The following is a 22,360-nucleotide window of genomic DNA, read 5'->3' on the forward strand; positions in this document are numbered from 1 at the left end:
CTGGAATCAAGATTCCTGGGAGAAATATCAATAACCTCAGATACGCAGACCACACCACCTTTATGGCAGAAAGTAAAGAGGAACTAAGAAGCCTCTTAATGAAAGTGAAGGAGGAGAGTGAAAAAGTTGGCTTAAAGCTCAACATTCAGAAAACAAAGATCATGGCATCTGGTCCCATCACTTCATGGGAAATAGATGGAGAAACAGTGGAAACAGTGTCAGACTTTATTTTTTGGGGCTCCAAAATCATTGCAGATGGTGATTATAGCCATGAAATTAAAAGACGCTTACTCCTTGGAGGGAAAGTTATGACCAACCTAGATAGCATATTTAAAAGCAGAGACATTACTTGGCCAACAAACGTCCGTCTAGTCAAGGCTATGGTTTTTCCTGTGGTCATGTATGGATGTGAGAGTTGGACTATAAAGAAAGCTGAGCACCGAAGAACTGATGCTTTTGAACTGTGGTGTTGGAGAAGACTCTTGAGAGTCCCTTGGACTGCAAGGAGATCCAACCAGTCCATCCTAAAGGAGATTGGTCCTGGGTGTTCTTTGGAAGGACTGATGTTGAAGCTGAAACTCCAATACTTTGGCCACCTCATGCAAAGAGTTGACTCATTGGAAAAGACTCTGATGCTGGGAGGGATTAGGGACAGGAGGAGAAGGGGACGACAGAGGATGAGATGGCTGGATGGCATCACCGACTCGATGGACATGGGTTTGGGTGGACTCTGGGAGCTGGTGATGGACAGGGAGGCCTGGCGTGCTGTGGTTCATGGGGTCGCAAAGAGTCGGACACGACTGAGTGACTGAACTGAGCTAACACTCTCCTGTATAACACAAATTAATATATTTAATAACTGGTGTTTTTATTTAGATATTCTATTAAGAAACGTCGCCAAATTTCTTACAGAAATGACTTTCCCTTTCTCCTTTTTTAAGATAAATGTGAGGAACGTGAAGAGAAAATTACGCTGGTTTCACCCGCACGTGAAATCGATGCTCGCTCGTGTCCTCTCATCACAAGTGCACACAAAGAGCCTATAACTTGGTATAAAAATGACAGCAGGACGCCTGTATCTACAGAAAGAGGATCTAGGATTCACCAGCACAAAGACAAGCTCTGGTTTGTTCCTGCTGAAGTGGAGGATTCAGGAGCTTACTATTGCTCAGTGAGGTAAGCAAGCGATAAATAGGTTACAAACGTGGTGTCTGTACCATTCTTCAGGACGGAAAAAAAAAAAAATTTTTTTTAATGAACTTATTTTGATTTATTTTAGAAATTCAACTTACTGCCTCAAAATTAAAATAGTGGTAGAGTTTGTGCAGCACGAGCCTAACTTGTGTTACAATGAAAGGACTGTGTTTACCCAGAGACTGCTGACCGCGGGAGACGGACAACTTGTATGTCCTTACTTGGATTTTTTAAAAGATGAAAACAATGAGTTACCCCAAGTACAGTGGTATAAGGTAATTTTGTATTACATATGGCCTTTTACTTCTCTAGCAAATAAAACAGTTTGCTGTCATAGACATTAGGATGAATCCGCAAAGGACTTTTTCATTTGGCAGATTATTTGCTTTTGATTGGTGAAACTTAATAGAACATTTTTAAAGTTTTATGATTGTATGTGTTTAATTTGCAGCTTAAGTAAAAATTTACTTTCTGTCATTTTTGTTTAATAGGGTACAGCTGAGAAAAGTACAGTGGGCATATAAGATGTTTAAAAATAAGGATGATTATAAGTTTAGGGTTTTTTAAAGTGACTATTTGTTACAAAGTATATTATTTCATGTTTTATTATAAATACTAAGTGGTCCTTAGATAACTTTAGTGGTTTCTGTAACTGAAAAGTCATCAGCTAGCACTGCATGGAATACATCATATTCTGGTGTCTTTGATCTACCTGGCTTCTTGGAGCTTACATGGATAATCATTTTTTAGAGGTTTAAAAATACAAAATAATATCAGTGAAGAATGGAAGTATATCATTACTAAGAAATTGTAGTTAGCATTCTTTCCTCAAACATTTTTTTCTTACAAAGTATATTTGTTTCCAGTTGTCTTCAAAGTGCAAGACTCATAGGCATAAAAATGTAATATCCTGGGAATATAATTATGACTTTGCCAAAAAAAAGCAAAATTAAAACTTCTGTGCAAGTACCTTTCTATTCACATATACATGAATGTGTGTTCTAGTCTGTTAGTCACATCTGACTCTTTGCGACCCCATGAACTGTAGCCCACCAGGCTCCTCTGTCCATAGTGTTTCCCAGGCAAGAATGTTGGAGTGGGTTGCCCTTACTTGAATATAACTATGAATAATTGGTTTTCAATACTTCCTTTCCCCCTGTCTAGGACTGCAAACCTCTACTTCTTGACAACGTAAACTTTGCTGGAGTAACAAATAAGCTGATCATCACAAACGTGAACACAGCACACAGTGGGCACTATATGTGTCATGCGTCATACACACACTTGGGAAAGCAGTATCGTGTCACCCGGGCGATAAAGCTGATTACTCTGGGTGAGTCATAGCTGCAGTCCTAGGAGTTTAAATCCGGGAAGGTCCAGAGACCATGAGTAATATCACCTTCACTGTCTACAGAGGGACTAAGTCCAGGAGAAGCATGATGACTTGCTAGAGGTCACCTGGCTTTAGTTTTTGTTGCTCTATGCTATGTAAGTGTTTTCATTCCTGTTTCAGATGCTGTGCTGATTAAACAGACTGGATGAGCTGAGTTTTCCAGCGGAACTAGGAGGCTTGTTTTGGGGCATGGCTAAAGATGGTTCTCTAGAGGCTTCAGGGACTCCTCTGGCTAGTACTGGGGAAAGGACAGTTCTGAGACCTCTCACCTGCGGAGTCTGGGTGTCTAGCAGTTGTTGATGGACCCTAACAGACCTTGAAATAAGTTACACTTTTTCAAAAACATCTTTTTATTTTGCATTGGAGTACAGCTAATTAACAACGTTGCGATAGTCTCAGGTACACAGCAAAGGGGCTAAGCCACACACATACATGGATCCAGTCTCCCCCAGACTCCCCTCCAGGTGCCACATGACACTGAGCGGAGGTCCCTGGGCTATATGGTAGGCCCTGTCAGTTATCCACTTTAAATATAGCAGTGTGTACACGTCCATCCCAAACTCCTTAACTATCCCTTCCCTGCACCTTTCCCCCCTGGTAACCATAAGTTGATTCTCTAAGTCCCCACAGGGCTTCTTTGATTTCCTCAATCTGCATAAGCCACTCTTAAAATCAGTAAATGACTCTTCATAGTTACAAATTAATCAATCCACAGTATGGTGAGTACTCTGCTAGGGTCAGTGAGGGAAGACCACAGTGGTGACAGCAAATATATATTATATATATATTGTTGGTTGTCCATTTTAAATATAGTGGTGTGTGCATATTCAGGGATGGATATATCCATCCCTAACTATCCGTTCCCCCATCCCCCTTGAATGGCACCCCACTCCAGTACTCTTGCCTGGAGAATCCCATGGACAGAGGAGCCTGGTAGGCTGCAGTCCATGGGGTCGCTAGGAGTCAGACACGACTGAGCGACTTCACTTTCACTTTTCACTTTCATGCATTGGAGAAGGCAATGGCAACCCACTCCAGTGTTCTTGCCTGGAGAATCCCAGGGACGGGGGAGCCTGGTGGGCTGCTGTCTATGGGGTCACACAGAGTCGGACACGACTGAAGCGACTTAGCAGCAGCAGCAGCAACTATCCGTTCCCCCATCCCCCTTGCTGACCATAAGTTCGTTCTCTAAGTCTGTAAGTCTTTCTGTTTTGTAAGTTCCTTTGTGTCATTTCTTTTAGCTTGATGGGGGGACGTCATACAGCATTTCTCCTTTTCCGTCTGACTGACCTCACCCAGTGTGACCATCTCTAGGTCCATCCATGTTGCTGAAAATGGCATTACTTCATTCTTTTTAATGGTGTGTAATATTCCATTGAGTATATGTACCACAGCTTCTTTATCCATGGAATAAGCTCCACCCTTGTCAGATCTGTGTTAACCCAGTCGCATAACTTCTCTGAGCCCGTTTCCTCCTCTGTAAGCAGATTCAAGCTTCCGAGGTTGTCGTGAACTGTGTTGTGGATCAAGCGTGCTCAGCTTGCAGTCATGTGCCTCGTGCCTGACAGCTGAGAAACGAATAGGTGCATGCCAGTTTTTCCTGTTAGTCATCCTGAGGCTGCTATTCACCATATTTCATATTAAAAACTATTTTAAAACAAAATAGAACAAATGCACCTTTATAAGTTACCTGGAGATGGGCAGAACACTCAACCTTTCTCTCAATACTAGGATTTCCTAAGCTTTCACTAATGTATGAAGAGAGTTATTCCCATGAACTTATGGTTACCAGAGGGAAAGAATGGGGGGTAGGGATAGTTAGGGAGTTTGGGAAGGACATGTACACACTGCTATATTTTAAATGGATAACCAGCAAGAACCAACTGCATAGCACAGGGAACTCTGCTCAATGTTACGTGGCAGCCTGGATGGGAGGAGACCCCCATGTGAAACAATTACAACATTGTTAATCAGCTTTACTCTGATATGAAATAGAAAGTTAAATTTATCAAGCTGTTTACAAAAAAAAAAAAGTAAAGTTACTCTAACCAGGACTTTGAAAAGTTAAAGCAGTCTCTATTAGTAATTATTCTGGGACAACAGGCCTAATAGGGACTATCCCAGGTAAACCTAGATGATCACTTTTCAGATAGCCGTGTTTTCTCAGTTCTACAATTATTTATTTTTGCCAAAGGTTAATTGTGTTGTCTCAAAATCGATTCCTTGCCTACATCCTACAAGTATCGGTGACTCCTAAATTTCAGGAATCCTGAGTCACAACCATCCTTAGCAGCACTTCCCTGGGCGTTGCGTATCTCCAGTTTGTGTTTCTTGGGGTACTGCAGCCAGACCAGCAGACCAGATTTGACGGAAAACAGGGTACTACAGAATTTTAAGAATTCAAATGGGTTTTAACTACTTTTGGACATCTTTTCTGATCCCTTATATAGAAATAATATAATCAGGGGTGGGGTTCTGTTTTGTTTCTCTTCTAAAGGTGGATTTATAAATATTTGTTGCACATTTCCCATCTTCCAGGCACTTTCTAGGTATACAGTAGGGAACGGGAGACAGAATATCCTGCGCCGATGGAGATAACGAATTTTTTTAAGTAGCAGAATGAATACTAGGCATTCAAATTTGGTCACGTTTGGTCCCAGATCAACTCTTGAAGCCTATCTTCTTGAGAATAAAAGACAGATTAATTTCTGGAGATTCTTAGTATTTTTCTGCCTACTGTAATAAAGTATGCCAAAGTGTGTGGCATTCTTTGATAACTGTGGCTTTCACTCTTGGGTTACTGTGAAAGTTACCAAATAGACACACATCTAGCACTAGTGACTTTCTGGTTAATAAAGCTTCATCCAGGGAAGCCACTTTGTTCTCCCTGATTTGCATGAAGAGATGCACTTGTCCGCAGACCCAGAGCCTGGTGATGTTTGTGGTCTTTTTTTTTTTTTTTTGTAGCACCAAACTCTGTGGGTTCAGAAGGGCTGAGGTGTTATGGTTTTGCTGTGGCCTCTGAGTCAGCCTCCTGCCTTCACAAAAATCCTGGCCCTGTGTCTCCTGCCATGTATACTGTGGCCCCTACAGGCAGATGCTGTGTTGTAATATGTTAGTGTTTGGTATATTTTGCCAAGTGTTGTCATCTTTGGAGATTCGAATCTATAAGAGATCTTGTGGGTGTTTTTCTTTCAGAGAAATACAGAAACACAAAACCTGAGATTGTGAGTCCAGCTAATGAGACAATGGAAGTGGTCTTGGGTAAGTGGGCTACAATTAGGATATGCTGAAATCAGTGTTTCTTTGAACTAGAGAGTAAGATAAACTGTACCTTTGCTGCACACAGCCCAAGCTGTTCACTGCATGTACCTAAAGTTAGAAAGTGGCACACGTTGTGTCTTGTTTCTTTGGATTTTTTGCCTCTTATGACAAATATCTAGCCACGTCTTATTGACTCAGTGTTACTTTTCTATGGACAGTTACTATTCATGAAGACATCAGCCGACAAACAAGTTCAGGGACTTCCTTGGTGGTGCAGTGGTTAAGATTTCGCCTTACGATATAAGGGGTGTGGGTTCGATCCCAGGGAGGGGAGCTAAGATCTCACCTGCCTCGTGGCCAAAGAACCAGAACATAATACAGAAGCAGTATTATGACAAATTCAATAAAGACTTTAAAAATGCTCCACATTAAAAAAAAAAAATCTTAAAAAACAAAGACCAAGTTCAATAGGCCTAGAAATAAGAAATGGAATATATTTGGTATAGGATGGATTTCTTTTCCTGAGAGAGTTAAACTTTTAGGTAGAAGACTAAGACTATAGACCCAGAAGGTAAATTACTCTAGAGAATTATTTTTCCAAGCTAGTGATAATGTTTTATTTCAAGAATAAAGACATAATACTATAGGCATTCACATCTAAGCTGTGCAGTACAGTAGCAGCTAGGCATGTGTGGTTATGTACATAGCCACACTAAATTTAAATTTAGTAAATTTAGTTTAATTAAATATTATTCCCTCAGTCAAGGGCTGACTGGCTTAGATGTGACTAGTGACTACGTATTAGACAGCACAACTATAGAATGTTTTTGCCAACACTGAAAGTTGTTGGAAACCACTGGTCCCAACATAAAAACAGACTTTTCTTTTGTATCAGAGGATCAAAATTCAGGCTGGCATATAGAATTTTCTTCTGTAATAGTAACTGCATGAAGACAAAGAACAACTGTACAGAGATTAAAAGCTAAAATATGTGACCTCTGAATTCTGCACTTGGCCAAGTTGTTCTTCATTTGGGAAGGTAATATACAGACATTCATAGATGTAAACAAAGAAAGAGATGAAGACTTTAAATATTGGCCAGTAGAATTCAGAGCAGTGTTTTCAACCTTTTATTTCCCCCTTTTTTCTTCCCCTGTAGAAGGCAATGGCACCCCACTCCAGTACTCTTGCCTGGAAAATCCCATGGGCGGAGGAGCCTGGTGGGCTGCAGTCCATGGGGTCGCTAAGAGTTGGACATGACTGAGTGACTTCACTTCCACTTTTCACTTTCGTGCATTGGAAAAGGAAATGGCAACCCACTCCAGTGTTCTTGCCTGGAGAATCCCAGGGATGGGGGAGCCTGGTGGGCTGTCATCTATGGGGTTGCACAGAGTCGGACACGACTGAAGAGACTTAGTAGTAGTAGTAGTACCACCTAACAGGACATTTTTTTCCCAATCCTCTTTACTTTCTCAGATATTTAATGCCCAGATATGTACTCTGGCACTTTAGAGGACTGCAGACCATTGCAATAGGTAAGCTTTTGTTGCTCTCCTCGCTAAGAAGTACATTTTTCCCTGTTGTGAAGGCATGCTCTGGGAATGTGTACTTAAGAGCTCTCTCTAAAAACCTAGATTTGATCTACAGATCTAAAAATAATAATTACACTCAGTTCAGTCTCTCCTTTGTGTCCAACTCTACGACCACATGGACTGCAGCACACCAGACTTCCCTGTTCATCACCAACTCCTGGAGGTTACTCAAACTCATGTCCATTGAGTCAGTGATGCCATCCAACCATCTCATCCTCTGTCGTCCCCTTCTCCTCCCGCCTACATTACATTAGAAATAATTATTTTAAAATATCACATTGATCAGAGGCCCATCACCGTAGCATAAGGTTATGCTATAGTCAGGCTTTTATTTGATAAGATTTCACATTAATTACCAATAAAATGACTTAGAAAAATAGGAACTGAGGGACACTTTCTGCACTTGATTTTCGACCCCATGGACTGTAGCCTGCCAGTCTCCTCTGTTGATGGGATTTCCCAGTCAAGAATACTTGAGTGGGTTGCCATTTCCTTCTCCAGAAGATCTTCCTGACCCAGGGATCAAACCCGTGTGTCCTACTTGGCAGGCAGCTTCTTCACCACTGAGCCACCTAGGAAGCCCTCTGCACTTGATAAATAACATTAATTCAAACCAGTCATCACCAGCATTTTTAATTGTGAAACTCTATAGTGTTAAGCCTTATACAGGTCTGGACTTTCTTATTGAAGTCAAGAGTGAGACTAAGCTGCCCACATGAACTTGTTACAGTTACTGTAACAATTAACAGTTACTTGTTCCAGAAGTGCCCACTAATGCAAAGATTAAAGAACCAAGGCTTGCTGACTCTAGGGGAGAAAATAACTTTGTTTTCCGATTGTATAATTACATACCTATAAATTTCAGGAGAATTACTGGGGAAAGTTAGAATAATTATTGTATTAACTGGCCAGATATAAAATTAATATACTATAGTATTAGACTTGTTTAGCAAAAACCAGCAAGTAAACATAACAAGAAAAGAGATCTTATTGCAACAGAGCTGTCTATAAAGTATCTTAGCAAAATCTTTAGAAAATATATTGGATTTATAAGGGAGAAAAAAGCCATCCAAACAAAAAATATCCCCCCAATCTCTGACTTATAACCCTCAAAAAATTGAGGATAACATTTCAGAATATGTGCAGGGTTGATGTAAAGGCATGTTCATTGGTATATCAATCATAATTAAAAATTAGGAAATTATGTTTTGCAATAGGAAAGGAGCTTGTCATAATATGTCTGTATGATGGAATACTAAACCACTATGAAATAGCCTGTTTTGGAAGGCTGATCATGTGAGCCAAAATTCTCAATAGTCAGAGTAGATGTTAATGCCCAATTTTCAAAGCTGCATAGTGCACAGAAAGGTAAGGAATAAGATACATGAAGTTACTAATAGTGGTCATCTCTCAGTGGTAGATGTAAGAACAATTTCTTTTTCCTTTCTTATACTTTAAAATTTTTATTCAACAGTCATTTGTTAATCTAGATAGACCAGAGTCCATTGATGTTATGATTTAAAAACACATTGCTTTGCAGGATCCTGGCTTCAATTGATCTGCAATGTTACTGGCCGGCTAAGTAACTATGTCTATTGGAAGTGGAATGGGTCGATGGTTAGTACATATACTCCTGTGCTAGAGGAAGACTTTATCACGTAAGTATGCCAAGAGTCAGTTGTGCCCTAGACAAACTGTGGTATTAAATTCCAAGGGTAGCAAAGATTGGCTTCTCTGGTGGCTCACTTGTAAAGAATCCGCCTACAAGGCAGAAGATGCAGGTTCAATCCTAGGGTTGAGAAGATTCCCTGGAGGAGGAAGTAGCAACTCACTCCAGTGTTCTTGTCTGGGAAATCCCATGGATGGGGGCCTGGGGGGCTACAGTCCATGGGGTCATAAAGAGTTGGACATGACTGAGTGGCTAAATACCAAAGCAAGGGTTAGTACCAAGGATGAGTGGTCAATGTGCTTAGTTGTTGTGACCCTGTGGACTGTACCCCATCAGGCTCCTCTGTTCATGGGATTTTCCAGGCAAGAACACTGGAGTGGGTTGCCATTTCCTTCTCCAAGTGGGTCTTTGATTGACCCTTTACTTTTGCTAAGCTAAGTAGGATTAATAAGATCTTGTACAATACAGGTGAACTACATGTTATTATGGTACCAATTCCAGACCACTTGGAAGGCTTTCTCTTAAATTCAGTTAAAAATTGCAACATTCCAATGATGCAATCGTCCTGAATTTTCCTTCATGTCATTTCATTTTTAAAGTAGTTTAGAGAAGACTCATGAAATGTAACCAAGAATTAAAGCACGCCCCTGCTCAAGTCTCTGATGGCTCCCTGTCACTTCTCCAGGGAGAAACTCCCAACCCTTAGCATCACCTGGGAACCTTGCCCATCTGTCCCGATCTACTCTTATTTCATATATTCTCTGTGTCCCATGGAGCCCAGAATGCCTGTATCCCCATTTTTCTTTTAGGAAGCTGGTCATTTTGATTTGATTTCTCTCTGCTAGTAAGTGGTCCCAGAGCTATCAAATATCAGATCAGTGTGCTGCTTATAGCCTTATTCTTACACCTGTGCTTTAGGCTGGTGATTCTTACTGCTGCAGTTTAAACGACAAAGAGAGAAACCAGGTATATGTATTGTTTCTATAATTGATGCCATCTATACAATTTTACTTATTCTTTTGAACAGAGTGGAGAATCCTTTAAACAGAAGAAGGAGTACAGTCCTCGCACGGCTTAATATTTCGGCAGTGGAAAGTAAATTTTTCCTGCATCCATTTACCTGTTTAGCCAAGAATACAGAAGGAATAAGCACAGCATATATACAACTAATACATCCAGGTAAACAAGAGAGTCGTTTATTTGAAATGCAGTTTTGTGTTCCCATGGTAAGATATCATGACCTTGAGGTTTGCCATGCTATTTCCTCTGCCCACAATGCTCTTAGATTCCTTTTAACCTGGGGACTTCCATTCACTTTACTTCTCAGGTGAACTGTATCTTCTGTGAAGTTTTTTTGCCCTACTTTCCTTCTATTAATGCATCTCTCTGCCCCAAAAGATAAGGTGTTAGGGCCTCAGCTATGTATTTCCATATCTATCTTAGTTTTCTTTACGTGATTGTAAGTTCTATGATAATGCAGACAATTGCTAATCATTCTATTTCCAGAGCTAGTTAGCAACTTAAGTCTGATCATCAATTCAGTTCAGTCGTTCAGTTGTGTCCGACTCTTTGCGACCCCATGGACTGCAGCACACCAGGCTTCCCTGTCCATCACCAACTCCTGGAGCTTACTCAAACTCATGTCCATAGAGTCGGTGATGCCATCCAACCATCTCATCCTCTGTTGTCCCCTTATCCTCCTGCCCTCAATCTTTCCCAGCATCAGGGGCTTTTCCAATGAGTCAGCTCTTCACATTAGGTGGCCAAAGTATTAGAGTTTCAGCTTCAGCATCAGTCCTTCCAATGAGTGTTCAGGACTGATTTCCTTTAGGATGGACTGGTTGGATCTCCTTGCAGTCTAAGGGACTCTCAAGAGTCTTCTCTAACACCACAGTTCGAAAGCATCAATTCTTTGGCTCTCATCCTTCCTTATGGTCCAACTCTCACATCCATACATGACCACTGGAAAAACCATAGCTTTGACTAGATGCACCTTTGTTGGCAAAGAAATGTCTCTGCTTTTTAATATGCTGTCTAGTTTGAACTTTTCTTCCAAGGAGTGTCTTTTAATTTCATGGCTGCAGTCACCATCTGCAGTGATTTTGGAGCCCCTCAAGATAAAGTCTCTCACTGTTTCCCCATCTATTTGCCAGGAAGTAATGGGACAGATGCCATGATCTTAGTTTTCTGAATGTTGAGTTTTAAGCCAACCTTTTCACTCTCCTCTTTCACTTTCATCAAGTGGCTCTTTAGTTCTTCACTTTCTGCCATAAGGGTGGTGTCATCTGCATATCTGAGGTTATTGATGTTTCTCCTGGCAATCTTGATTCCAGCTTGTGCTTCATCCAGTCCAGCGTTTCTCATGATGTATTCTGCATATAAGTTAAATAAGCAGGGTGACAATATACAGCCTTGACGTACTCCTTTTCCTATTTGGAACCAGTCTGTTGGTCCATGTCCAGTTCTAACTGTTGCTTCTTGACCTGCATCTTGATCATCCTAGGCGCCTAATGAATATATTTTTAGGTAAACAATTCCATGATGGATGCACAGGGGAAGCCGAAATATCTACTTTCCAGAGAGGATGTCAGAAGTTCCTGGTTTTCATACATTGTATAATCAAACACAATATTGACGGTATTTGTGTTCCAGCTCATGGATTCATTTTTCTGTCTCATTTATTCTACCATTGACTCCTTCTAGTGTATTTTTCATTGCAGTTATGGTATCCTTCTACTCTGTTGGGTTGTTAAAACTTCTTGTAACTTCTCACTCCTCACATCCACCCTTTTCCTGAGTAGAACTTTATGATCTTTATGATCAGTATACTGAACTCTTTCTTGGGTAGACTGCCTATCTCCACTTCAGTTAGTTGTTTTTCTAGGTGAAGGGTTTTATCTTGCTCCTTTGTCTGGAATGTATTCCTTTGCTGTCCCATTTTGTGTAGATTTCTATTTGAATTTGTGTGTATATGGAAGGTTAGTCATGTTTCTTGACCTTGGAGAAGTGGCCTCTATAGGGAACATTCTATTGTCCCATCAGTACACCTCCCTCTCATCACCCAAGGGCCGGGGCCATGGTCCCAGGGTAGGTTCTGACCTGTTTGCGAACTCAGTTCCACAGGCTGCGAGATGACAGTTTTCTTGTGTCTGCCCTCTGGTGGGTGAGGCTGGTTTAGAGGCCTGTTCAGGCCTCCTGGTGGGTGGAGCTATGTCTTGGCCTCCGGCAGGGAAGCAGAGGCAGAACACTCTTTGACATACATCACGGCAATATTGGACTTCCTTGGTGGCTCAGTAGTAAAGAATATGCCTGCAGTGCAGGAGAAGTGAATTTGATCCCTGGGTGGGGAAGATCCCCTGGAGAAGGAAATGGTAACCCACTGCAGTATTCTTGCCTGGAGAATCCCATGGATGGAGGAGCTTGGCAGACTACATACAGTCCATGGGGTCACAAGAGTCGGACATGACTGAGAAATATTATTTCCACCACCACAGAAATATTATTTCTGACCCATTTTCTAGATAAAGTAAATAAAAACAAAGCCAAATGGGACCTAATTAAACTTAAAAGCTTTTGTACAACAAATGAAACTATAAACAAAATGAAAAGACATATTATAGAATTAGAGAAAACATTTGTAAACAATGTGACTGGAAAGGGATTAATCTCCAGTTATGCAACTCAATAACAACAAAAACCCAGTCAAAAAATGGGCAGAAGACCTAAATAGACATTTTTTTCAAAGAAGACATAGAGGTGGCCAACAGGCATACGGAAAAATGTTCAACGGCAATAATTAATAGTTTATTGTAGTTCTGATGTGCATTTCTCTATCACTTCCCTCTGGTCAGAATGAAAGTGAAAGTCACTCAGTCATGTCCAACTCTTTACGACCCCATGGACAATACATTCTGTGGAATTCTCCAGGCCAGAATACTGGAGTGGGTAGCCATTCCCTTCTCCAGGGGATCTCTTCTCCAGGGGATCTTCCCAACCCAGGGATCCGAACCCAGGTCTCCCGCATTGCAGGCAGATTCTTTACCAGCTGAGCTATCAGGGAAGCCCTACCAAAGGAGAGGGATAAATTAGGAGGCTGAGATTAACCTGTACACACTAATGTATATAAAATAGATAACCAACAAGAACATACTGTACATAGCAAATACGATATACTCAGTATTTTGTAATAACCTATAAGGGAAAGAAAATCTGAAAAAAGTGTATATGTTGTTGTTTAGTTTCTAAATCATGTCCAGATCTTTTGTGACCTCATGGACTGTAGCCAGCCAGGGTCCTCTGGCTGTGGGGTCTTCCAAACTCAGGGATCAGACCTGTGTCTCCTACAGTGGCAGGCAAATTCTTTACCTCTGAGCCACCAGGGAAGCCAGGAAAAGTGTGTATACACACACACACACACACACACACACACATATATAAAACTTAAACGCTTTGCTGTACGCCTGAAACATTATAAATAAACTATACTTCAATAAATAAAAGTTTTATAGTATGTGAAACATTTTAAGATAATTTATAGTTGAAGTAAAATATTTATGAATGTATACATGAAAAAAAAACAAAAAGAACCTATGGACAAACTATTAGAATTAGTAAATGAATTTAGAAATATCACTAGTGAAAGTTAGTCACTCAGTCATGTCTGACTCTTTGTGACCCCGTGGACTGCAGCCAGCCAGGCTCCTCTACTACCCCTGAAATTCTCCAGGCAAGAATACTGGAGTGGGTTGCTATATATGTGTATATATAGTATTTCTGTGTATATCTTTAAATACCAACAATGAAGAAACAGAACTTAAGTTTTAAAAAATAGCATTTATAATAGCATCAAAACTATTAAATACTTAGGAATAAATGCAGCAACAATTGTTCAAAATCTGATACAAACTAAAAATAATTACTGAGATAAAGACCTAATAGATGGAGGGATAAATAACCACAGATTGAAAGTCTCAGTATTATAAATACTCTGCTGCTGCTGCTAAGTCGCTTCAGTCGTGTTGGACTCTGTGCGAACCCATAGACGGCAGCCCACCAGGCTCCCCCATCCCTGGGATTCTCCAGGCAAGAACACTGGAGTGGGTTGCCATTTCCTTCTCCAAAGTAGTTCCCCTCAAATTAATCTGTACATTGAAAACAGTTCCAATCAAAATCTCAGCCATTGTTGTGGGTGTCTTTATTATAAAAATCATATTGGAAATGTCAAGGGCCCAGAATAGTTAAGGTGGTCTTGAATAAAAACAGTCTAGAAGATTTACACTTCAGATAAGATGATCTTATACAAAGCTACAGTTGGGGACTTCCCTAATGGTCCAGTTGTTAAGAATATGCCTTGCTATGCAGGGGACATGCGTTGGATCATGGTTGGGGAACCAAGATCCCACATACTGTGGAGCAACCAACCCCGAGCACCGCAACTAGAGAGCCTGTGTGCCGCACCTAAGACCCGACACAGCCCAGTAAATAAATGAATATTTTTAAAAGCTGCAATCAGTTCAGTTCAGTTGCTCAGTCATGTCCAACTCTTTGCGAGTAATAATTGAATATAAATGTAAACTATCAATTAGGCCTATCGGACATTAGTCTACCTTGATTTCCACTTCATACCCAGTTTAACTGCAGGTTAAACATACCCAACTGCAGGTGGGTCAGTGACCTAAATTGGAAAAACAAAATAACTGAGCTTTTATATTCTCTTTCCTGGTTGTCTCCTTATGTTTAGAAGGCTCTTTCTTCTTTCTCCACCCTCCTCCACCAGACTCCTCCGCGGTCATCAGCTGAATAACTAGCCTGTGCAGCTGGGAGAATGTGGAGTGTGAAACACTGTCTGGCCATCCTAAACTCTTCTTTCCTTTCCTCTAGTCTACCACTTTTTTCACCCGACTCTTCTACTTTTGTAGAACGTTTGTAGGCTTCTGAGTGACTTTGACTTTACTCATATTCCTATGGAGTGCTCTATCTTATGGTCTTTGGTGTTTTTTCTATGTTATTGCATACTACTTAAGTGGGAATTAAATACAGTGCACCTTAGTTTTATACAGTATCCATCCTCAATGCCTTTGTAGATTAGTATCCATTAATAGGGGCTTCCATTAATGGTGGCTCAGTGGTAAAGAATCTGCCTGTAAATGCAAGAGGTGCAGATTCGATCCCTGGGTTGGGAAGATCCCCTGGAGAAGGAAATGGTAACCCACTCCAGTGTTCTTACCTGGGAAATACTATGGACAGAGGAGCCTGGCAGGCTATAGTCCATAGGGTCACAAAGGAGTCAGTCATGACTTAGCAACTAAATAACAACAACAACAATAATCCATTAATGAGATACGGTAATGAATGAGTTTATACTGTCTGGAATTTGGACTTACAGACTGATCCCAAATATGGTTTCCCTGGGATGGTAATGTTTAATTTGCTGTGCTCAGTTTTTAAGTCTTTGGGTTCTAATGTGTTTTTCCCTCTTCTCTGCTATAGTCCCCGATTTCCAGAAGCCCACAGTTGGTATATTTGTCATGTTAACATTGGTAATTACATGCTCTGTTTGCATCTACAAAGTCTTCAAGGTTGACATTGTGCTTTGGTACAGAGATTCCTTCTATGATTTCCTCCCGAAAAAAGGTACAATTTTGTATTCTATGCAGTATTTTCCTGAGAGAGTGGGGGTAGTTAAGAGGGTTTTTATTCTAATTTTAAAATGAAATGTGGTCCACACAAAATAATGTAATTATACATAATTATAGTTTCATGACTGAATAGTATTAATATTTTCTAAGTTACTGCTCTGGTGTTCATAATGGTGGGATAGCCTGGCATTTAGGGCATCTGCTTATAAATCCAGTTATTCAGAAGCCTCGGTTGAAGACTTGCTCTGTGTTAGGTAGCACAGAGATCATCCCATTACCTGCCATAAAATGAAAGAAATGACTCAGTTTTCCTGCACCAGGGAAGCATTCTCTATTTTGTTTAAATCTCAGAAAAAAAACTACTACTCCACTAATATATGGGCTTCCCTGGTGGCTGAGTGGTATAGAATCTGCCTGCCAATGCAGGAGAAACGGGTTTGATACCTGGGTTGGGAAGATCCCCTGGAGAAGAAAACGGCAACCCACTCCTGTGTTCTTGCCTGCAGAATCCCACGGACGAGGGAGTCTGGTGGGCTACAGTCCATAGGGTCACAAAAAGAGTCAGACACAACTTAGTGACTAAACAACAACACTAATACTTAAAAGGAAGAGTGGATAGAATTCAGGACTGAGACATTTGAGTAAGATGAGAACAAGGAAATGAAGAGAGTTTCATACTAGGCAGGTGAAGAATCTTTCCTTATGGGGGACCTTTGAATAATATGAGAACTTTGTAGTGAAACACAATAAAAAAAACTTGTCAGAGGTGAATACTTTAAAAAGACATTACAGAACAGTCTTTTGGACTCTGTGGGAGAGGGAGAGGATGGGATGATTTGGGAGAATGGCATTGAAACATGTATAATATCATATATGAAACGAGTTGCCAGTCCAGGTTTGATGCACGATACTAGATGCTCGGGGCTGGTGCACTGGGACGACCCAGAGGGATGGTACAGGGAGGGAGGCGGGAGGAGGGTTCAGGATGGGGAACGCGTGTATACCTGTGGCAGATTCATGTTGATATATGGCAAAACCAATACAATATTGTAAAGTTAAAAAATAAAATAATATTAAAAAAATAAAAAGACATACTTTTTGGTATTGTTGCTGCGTACCATTGTACACAAAATTAGTAATTCACTATGAAATGCATATTTGTGATACTGACTTTAGCAAATCTCATTTTTTCTTTTGGTTCTATAACTATTGCATTTTCCCTTTTAGTTTCAGATGGAAAGACATATGATGCATACATACTATGTCCCAAGACCCCTGGGGAAGGGTCCACCTGTAACTCGGATATTTTTGTGTTTAAAGTCATGCCTGAGGTCTTGGAAAAACAGTGTGGCTATAAGCTGTTCATCTGTGGCCGAGATGACTACGTTGGGGAAAGTACGTGTGCAGTGGAAAGAAGTAACATCTTGTATAACTAATTCAATTACTAAAGTTGGATAACTAATTGAATTACTGCTGCTGCTAAGTCGCGTTAGTCGTGTCCGACTCTGTGCGGCCCCATAGACGGCAGCCCACCAGGCTCCCCGTCCCTGGGATTCTCCAGGTTACTAAAGGTGGAAGACTGCAGCCTGGGTATACATACTTGACAACTTGATGAGCCTCTTAAGTGGGACTTCCTTGGTGGCTCAGCGGTAAAGAATCTGCCTGCCAATCCCTGGGTCAGGAAGATCCCCTGGAGGAGAAAATGGCAACCCTTTCTAGTATTCTTACCTGGGGAATCCCATGGACAAAGGAGCCTGGTGGGCTTCAGTCCAAAGGGTCGAAAAGAGTCAGACACGACTGAGACCAAACAAGAACAGCGTAGTGGCACGTGATGATTTTCATACTAAATGCAAGTGTTTACTTTTCTCACACTCTATTGGGGCAACAATTAACTAAATTTTATTTCGTTTTGCAGAACTTAACTAGTTAGATCTAGCAGTTACTTTACAACTGATGGTAAAAACAGGAGTGATGTAGATCCAGTGGTTTAGCAAGAAAGTTTATAAAATTCATTCTTCAAGTACTCCTACTCCGCCATGAAATACTCACCTTTTGTGGGTCAGTGTTTGAGCTCTTCTGTAAAATGATAAACTCCTTCGATTTAAGGAGAAAGAGTATCGGGAGACATAGGTGATGGGGTGGGAAGAACCTTGAGGGGTCTTGGTTCTGGAGGGAAGGATTATAGATGGAAAGTTTACTTACTATGCTGTGTCTCATGTTTTTCAGGCATTGTTGAGGTTGTTAATGAAAATGTAAAGAAAAGCAGGAGACTGATTATCATTTTGGTCCCAGAAACGTCAGGATTCAGCTGGCCGGGGAATTCATCTGAAGAGCAGGTGGCCATGTACAATGCTCTCATTCAGGAAGGAATTAAAGTCGTCCTATTGGAGCTGGAGAAGATTCCAGACTATGAGAAAATGCCAGAATCCATTAAATTCATTAAGCAGAAACAGGGAGTCATACGCTGGTCAGGGGACTTTAGAGAGGGGTCGCAGTCTATGAACTCGAGATTCTGGAAGAAGGTCAGGTACCACATGCCAGTCCAGCGGCAGCGGCGTTTATCCAAGCACCAGCTGCTGTCCCCGGCCACTCTGCTGGACTCTAAGGAGAAACGACCCATGGAGGTCCACGTGCCTCTCGGGTAGTGGAGAAGCTTGGCCAAGAGTTCCTTGGTGACTCCTGTCTTCGGGCACTGCAGGCTGGGCCTCACTGACTTGCACAGTCATCCTACACACCTGTTTAGTCCCTTATCCCTGAGGTCACCTGGGACCGGATTAAGGGAGCAGGATGTGGCGACAGTCGCTCTGTGACCAGGGCAACTCCAGGCAGAGGGCTTGGGAAGTCCTTTAAGAAGGCGCTGGATGCCCTGTCTGAATGTTTGAACTGCTGAGAAAAGGCACTGGGCAGCAAACCAGAGGAATGAACATGCAGGTAATATTCACCATCTATAGACAGATTTAGGAAGTCTCCCAGGGTCTGAGGGCAGGGCTGTGGCCCAGTCTGGGCACAGCAGGCCCTCGAGTGGTTCTCCTGGGCATTGCTACTGGCAGACTGAGACCTGTACTTCCCAGAGGATGTAGAAGCATTCTTGGAGAACTTCCCGTCTGCCTTGCATTTCCCATACCTCTCGACAGACAACTGGCAGTCACTTTCCAAAGATGGAATTTCATTTCATGGAACCTTTAAAACTGTCATTTCAATGAGCAAAGGAATTCCCCTGACTCTTAAGGGTTTGAAATAACCTTACCTTTCTGCAGGAGAGAGAGAATTTTGAGAGCAAGAATAGCAGAGTATGAACCCACCTCTTAATGCCTTTCCCCTGCAGTGACCACTTGATTCCACCTTATTCTTCTGCCTATTCCTGGACTCGTCACTTCTCTGGAAGGTCCACTTCCAAGTCACCTCCTCCTCTCACTCTGTCACACACACGGCCTACAGATGAAACGTCTTTCTACGATGCTCGGATCTTAAAATGCCCTTGCTAGACCGCCTCCATGGGCTCCTCCTGGGTGAAAGCCCACTTCCGCCCACGAGCATCTGACACCTCTCAGTCCTGCTCTGCGCACGCCCAGATTGTTCACCTTCACACCTGTCCCCAGCCTCCCTCCATCTCTGCCTCTCCTTCCCGTCTCCTCTGACCAGAAATCCTCTTCACGTTTTCTCTAGCTGACCCAAATTTTACTAAAACTCAAAATTTACTCCAAGTCCCTTTCCCCAAGAAACTGCTCTCAGACACTTGTTCTGTTTCTGTCAGTCTGATTGTATTTAGGCTGTCTCTGCAGAAAGTTGCTTCTGTCTCCAGCTCCAAGCCCTGTTCTCTGCAGAAAAGGCAGGGGTGTCTCTTTGTTGGCAATGCCTTCAGAAGAAATTTGCACACATAACGTAGACTGTGCTTTACTGTTTAAAAATTTCCACAGGTTATTTTATTTTTTGAAAACCTTTGTTCAGTTTCCCTTTAACCTTTTCCTTTCAGGCCTTCCCCATTAATTAGATTTTACTGCATAATCTGATGGGAATTTTTCTTCTTGGTCAGTGTGAGTGTTTAAGAAAAGTTTGCAAGTATAGTGAAGTATTCCATTTCCAGTTGTTAAAACTGGCTTAGCAGAATTTTTATTTTCCCCCTTCTGCCTCTATTTGCAGTAAAAGAGGGTATTGAGCCATTTTTTAATGAGTTTTTTGATAAATTATATTTCTACTGGTTAATGATTTAAAAAAAACCTTGTTTATATAATTCTGCAGCAGATACCAAATATTTTTATATAGAAAGACACCAGATTCATGTACAGCACGTATCATTGATCAATGGACTGTACTTATTTTCCAATAAAATTGTCAAAACCTGGTATTGATTATTCTCCTTCAAATCTGTTTCTTTGACGGCTCTCTCCCGAGTTTACCTGCTTGCTCCCAGGTCGTGTGGAAAGTGAGGGCACCTTCTTCCTGGGGAGGTCAGAGGTCATTAGCTGAGGGCTGACTCCCCTTTGTAGGCTCAGCTACAATCCGCCTGTTTGCTTGCTCCTAAAATAGATTAAATATGAGTCTTATTAACTTATTACCGGTCCAAAAACTCATAGGGGCAACATTTGTATAGACTTTTAAATCTTTTTTTTTTTTTTTTGCTTTTTACAAAAAACTGTATTGGAGTATAACCAATTAACAATGTTGTGACAGTTTCAGGTGGACAGTAAAGGGACTCAGCATACATACACATGTATCCATTTCTCCCAAACTCCCCTCCCCTCCAGGCTGCCACATGACATTGAGCAGAGTCCCCTGTGCTTTACAGTAGGTCCCTGTTGGTTACCAGTTGTACATACAGAAGTGTGTGCCTGTCCATCCCAAACTCCTTAACTCCCCACCATAAGTTTCTTCTGTAAGTCTGAGTCTGTTTCTGTTCTGTAATTAGGTTCATTTGTATCATTTCTTTTTAGGTTCCACATAGAAGGTATGTCATAACATATCTGTCTTTCTCTGACTGACTTCACGTGGTATGACCATCTCTAGGTCCATCCATGTTACTACGAATGGCATTATTTCGTTCTTTTTAATGGCTGAGTACTATTCCGTTGTATATATGTACCACATTTTGTATCCATTCCCCTTAGACTTTTACATCTCACAAAAAGTTTTTATTTTTCTCCTTTGACCCAGGAGGCTAACAAAATCAACAGATTTCATATCCAAATGCGAGCTCTAATGTTCACAAACTCTAAGGATCAGATCGCCTTTCACAGCGGGTCAGTGCATCTTTCTTCTTACCCTGTAGCTGTTCTAACAAGCAGATGGTGCTGTGAGTACCCGAGGAGAAGGGCAGAGGGGGCAGGTCACTTTAAAGTCCACAGGGTCAAGCAGAGGACAAGGCCTGTCCTCAGGGAATGGTAGCGTTGTCTCTAGTAATTCTGGGAATAAACTTGGTTTCTCCAGTCATATTGAAGTCTGCAAATAGAATGGATAGGGAAGCATACAATTGGTGATTGACACTTAGGGAGGAAGCAAAGCAACGTAAAAGGCAGGCCAGAGTAGAGAGCAGTCAGGTGGAGCCACGACATCTGGAGACCAAAGCCTGGCTCACCCCCCATCCCAGGTGCTTCTGGGTTTCTCAGGGCCAATGACTGTGTCCCCATGACCCTCTGCTGGCCCCAAACTTTATAGGATGCTTAGTGCGCTAAAGAAAGAAGGGGATTACTTTAACACATTCCTGAGGGATTTTTAAACAAAAATTAAAAATACAAGAACTTAGGAAAACTGAGGAGTCAGCGATCCAGAAAACTTGCCTAAACAGACTATCTCAGTGGAAGGATTCAGAGAGATTTCACCATATTTTGGTGATTTTTTTTTTAAACAGTTAATATATTTTTAGCAAACAGAATAAAACAGTGCTAAGAGCAATTTTTTTTTTTTTTTTGGTCATGAGAATTTATATTCTTCTCTTTACCAGATAAACTTTCCTCAGAATAGCCTTTTTTTTTTCTTTTGGTCTCTGGAATTATTTCTCACTAGTGGTTCTACCTAGTTGGAAAGAGAGCTGAGTACAAGTTTCTGCACTGTCACAGTTTGAAACTCGTACACAGCACAAGGTGGTTTTGACCTTTCATGCCAAGAAGACAGTGACATGATGTATTTAAAGTGTGCAGTGCAGTGCATGCACACTCAGTTGTGTCCAGCTCTTTGTGACCCCATGGACTATAGCCCACCAGGTTCATCTGTCCATGGGATTTTCCCAGCAAGACTACTGGAGTGGGTTGCCATTTCTTTCTCCAGGGGATTGTCCCAACCCAGGGATCAAACCCTTGTCTCCTGCTTCAGCAGATTCTATACCACTGAGCTACCTGGGAAGCCCATATTTAAAGTAATAAAAGGGAAAAACCTATAACCAAGAATACTCAACCCAGTCAGGCTCTCCTGACTTGAAGGAGAAATCAAAAGCTTCACAGAGAAGCAAAAGCTAAAAGGATTCAGCACCACCAGACCAGCTTTACGACAAATGCTAAAGGAATTTCTGTAGGAGGAATAGAAAAGGCACAACTAGAAATAAGACAGTTAGGAAAGGGGAACACTCACAGGTAAAGACAAACAAACAGTAAAGGTAGAAAATCATCCACACCACATA

The 22,360-nt window shown here is 41.4% G+C and overlaps 1 protein-coding gene and 1 long non-coding RNA gene across 13 annotated transcripts in view; one reads left to right on the forward strand and one right to left on the reverse strand.

Annotated features, from left to right (window-relative positions):
• IL1R1 (interleukin 1 receptor type 1) overlaps window positions 1-20,093 on the forward strand; it is a 134,344-nt gene extending 114,251 nt beyond the window's left edge. For all 10 annotated transcript variants that reach the window (XM_061431776.1, XM_061431779.1, XM_061431775.1 and 7 more), the window contains 9 exons: window positions 942-1,176; window positions 1,280-1,469; window positions 2,359-2,527; window positions 5,786-5,851; window positions 8,984-9,101; window positions 10,140-10,291; window positions 15,602-15,745; window positions 16,978-17,145; window positions 17,977-20,093. In XM_061431776.1, coding sequence (XP_061287760.1) covers window positions 942-1,176; window positions 1,280-1,469; window positions 2,359-2,527; window positions 5,786-5,851; window positions 8,984-9,101; window positions 10,140-10,291; window positions 15,602-15,745; window positions 16,978-17,145; window positions 17,977-18,395 — 1,661 coding nt within the window. In that variant the 3' untranslated portion in view covers window positions 18,396-20,093. The remainder of the gene's footprint in view (window positions 1-941; window positions 1,177-1,279; window positions 1,470-2,358; window positions 2,528-5,785; window positions 5,852-8,983; window positions 9,102-10,139; window positions 10,292-15,601; window positions 15,746-16,977; window positions 17,146-17,976) is intronic.
• Window positions 19,235-22,360, reverse strand: part of LOC133256753 (uncharacterized) — a 64,101-nt gene continuing 60,975 nt past the window's right edge. For all 3 annotated transcript variants that reach the window (XR_009739286.1, XR_009739284.1, XR_009739285.1), the window contains exons 3-4: window positions 21,010-21,186; window positions 19,235-20,268 (exon numbers count right to left, since the gene is read on the reverse strand). This is a non-coding gene — a long non-coding RNA (uncharacterized LOC133256753). The remainder of the gene's footprint in view (window positions 20,269-21,009; window positions 21,187-22,360) is intronic.

Source organism: Bos javanicus, chromosome 11 (genome assembly GCF_032452875.1).
Source record: "Bos javanicus breed banteng chromosome 11, ARS-OSU_banteng_1.0, whole genome shotgun sequence".
Lineage (NCBI taxonomy): Eukaryota > Metazoa > Chordata > Mammalia > Artiodactyla > Bovidae > Bos > Bos javanicus.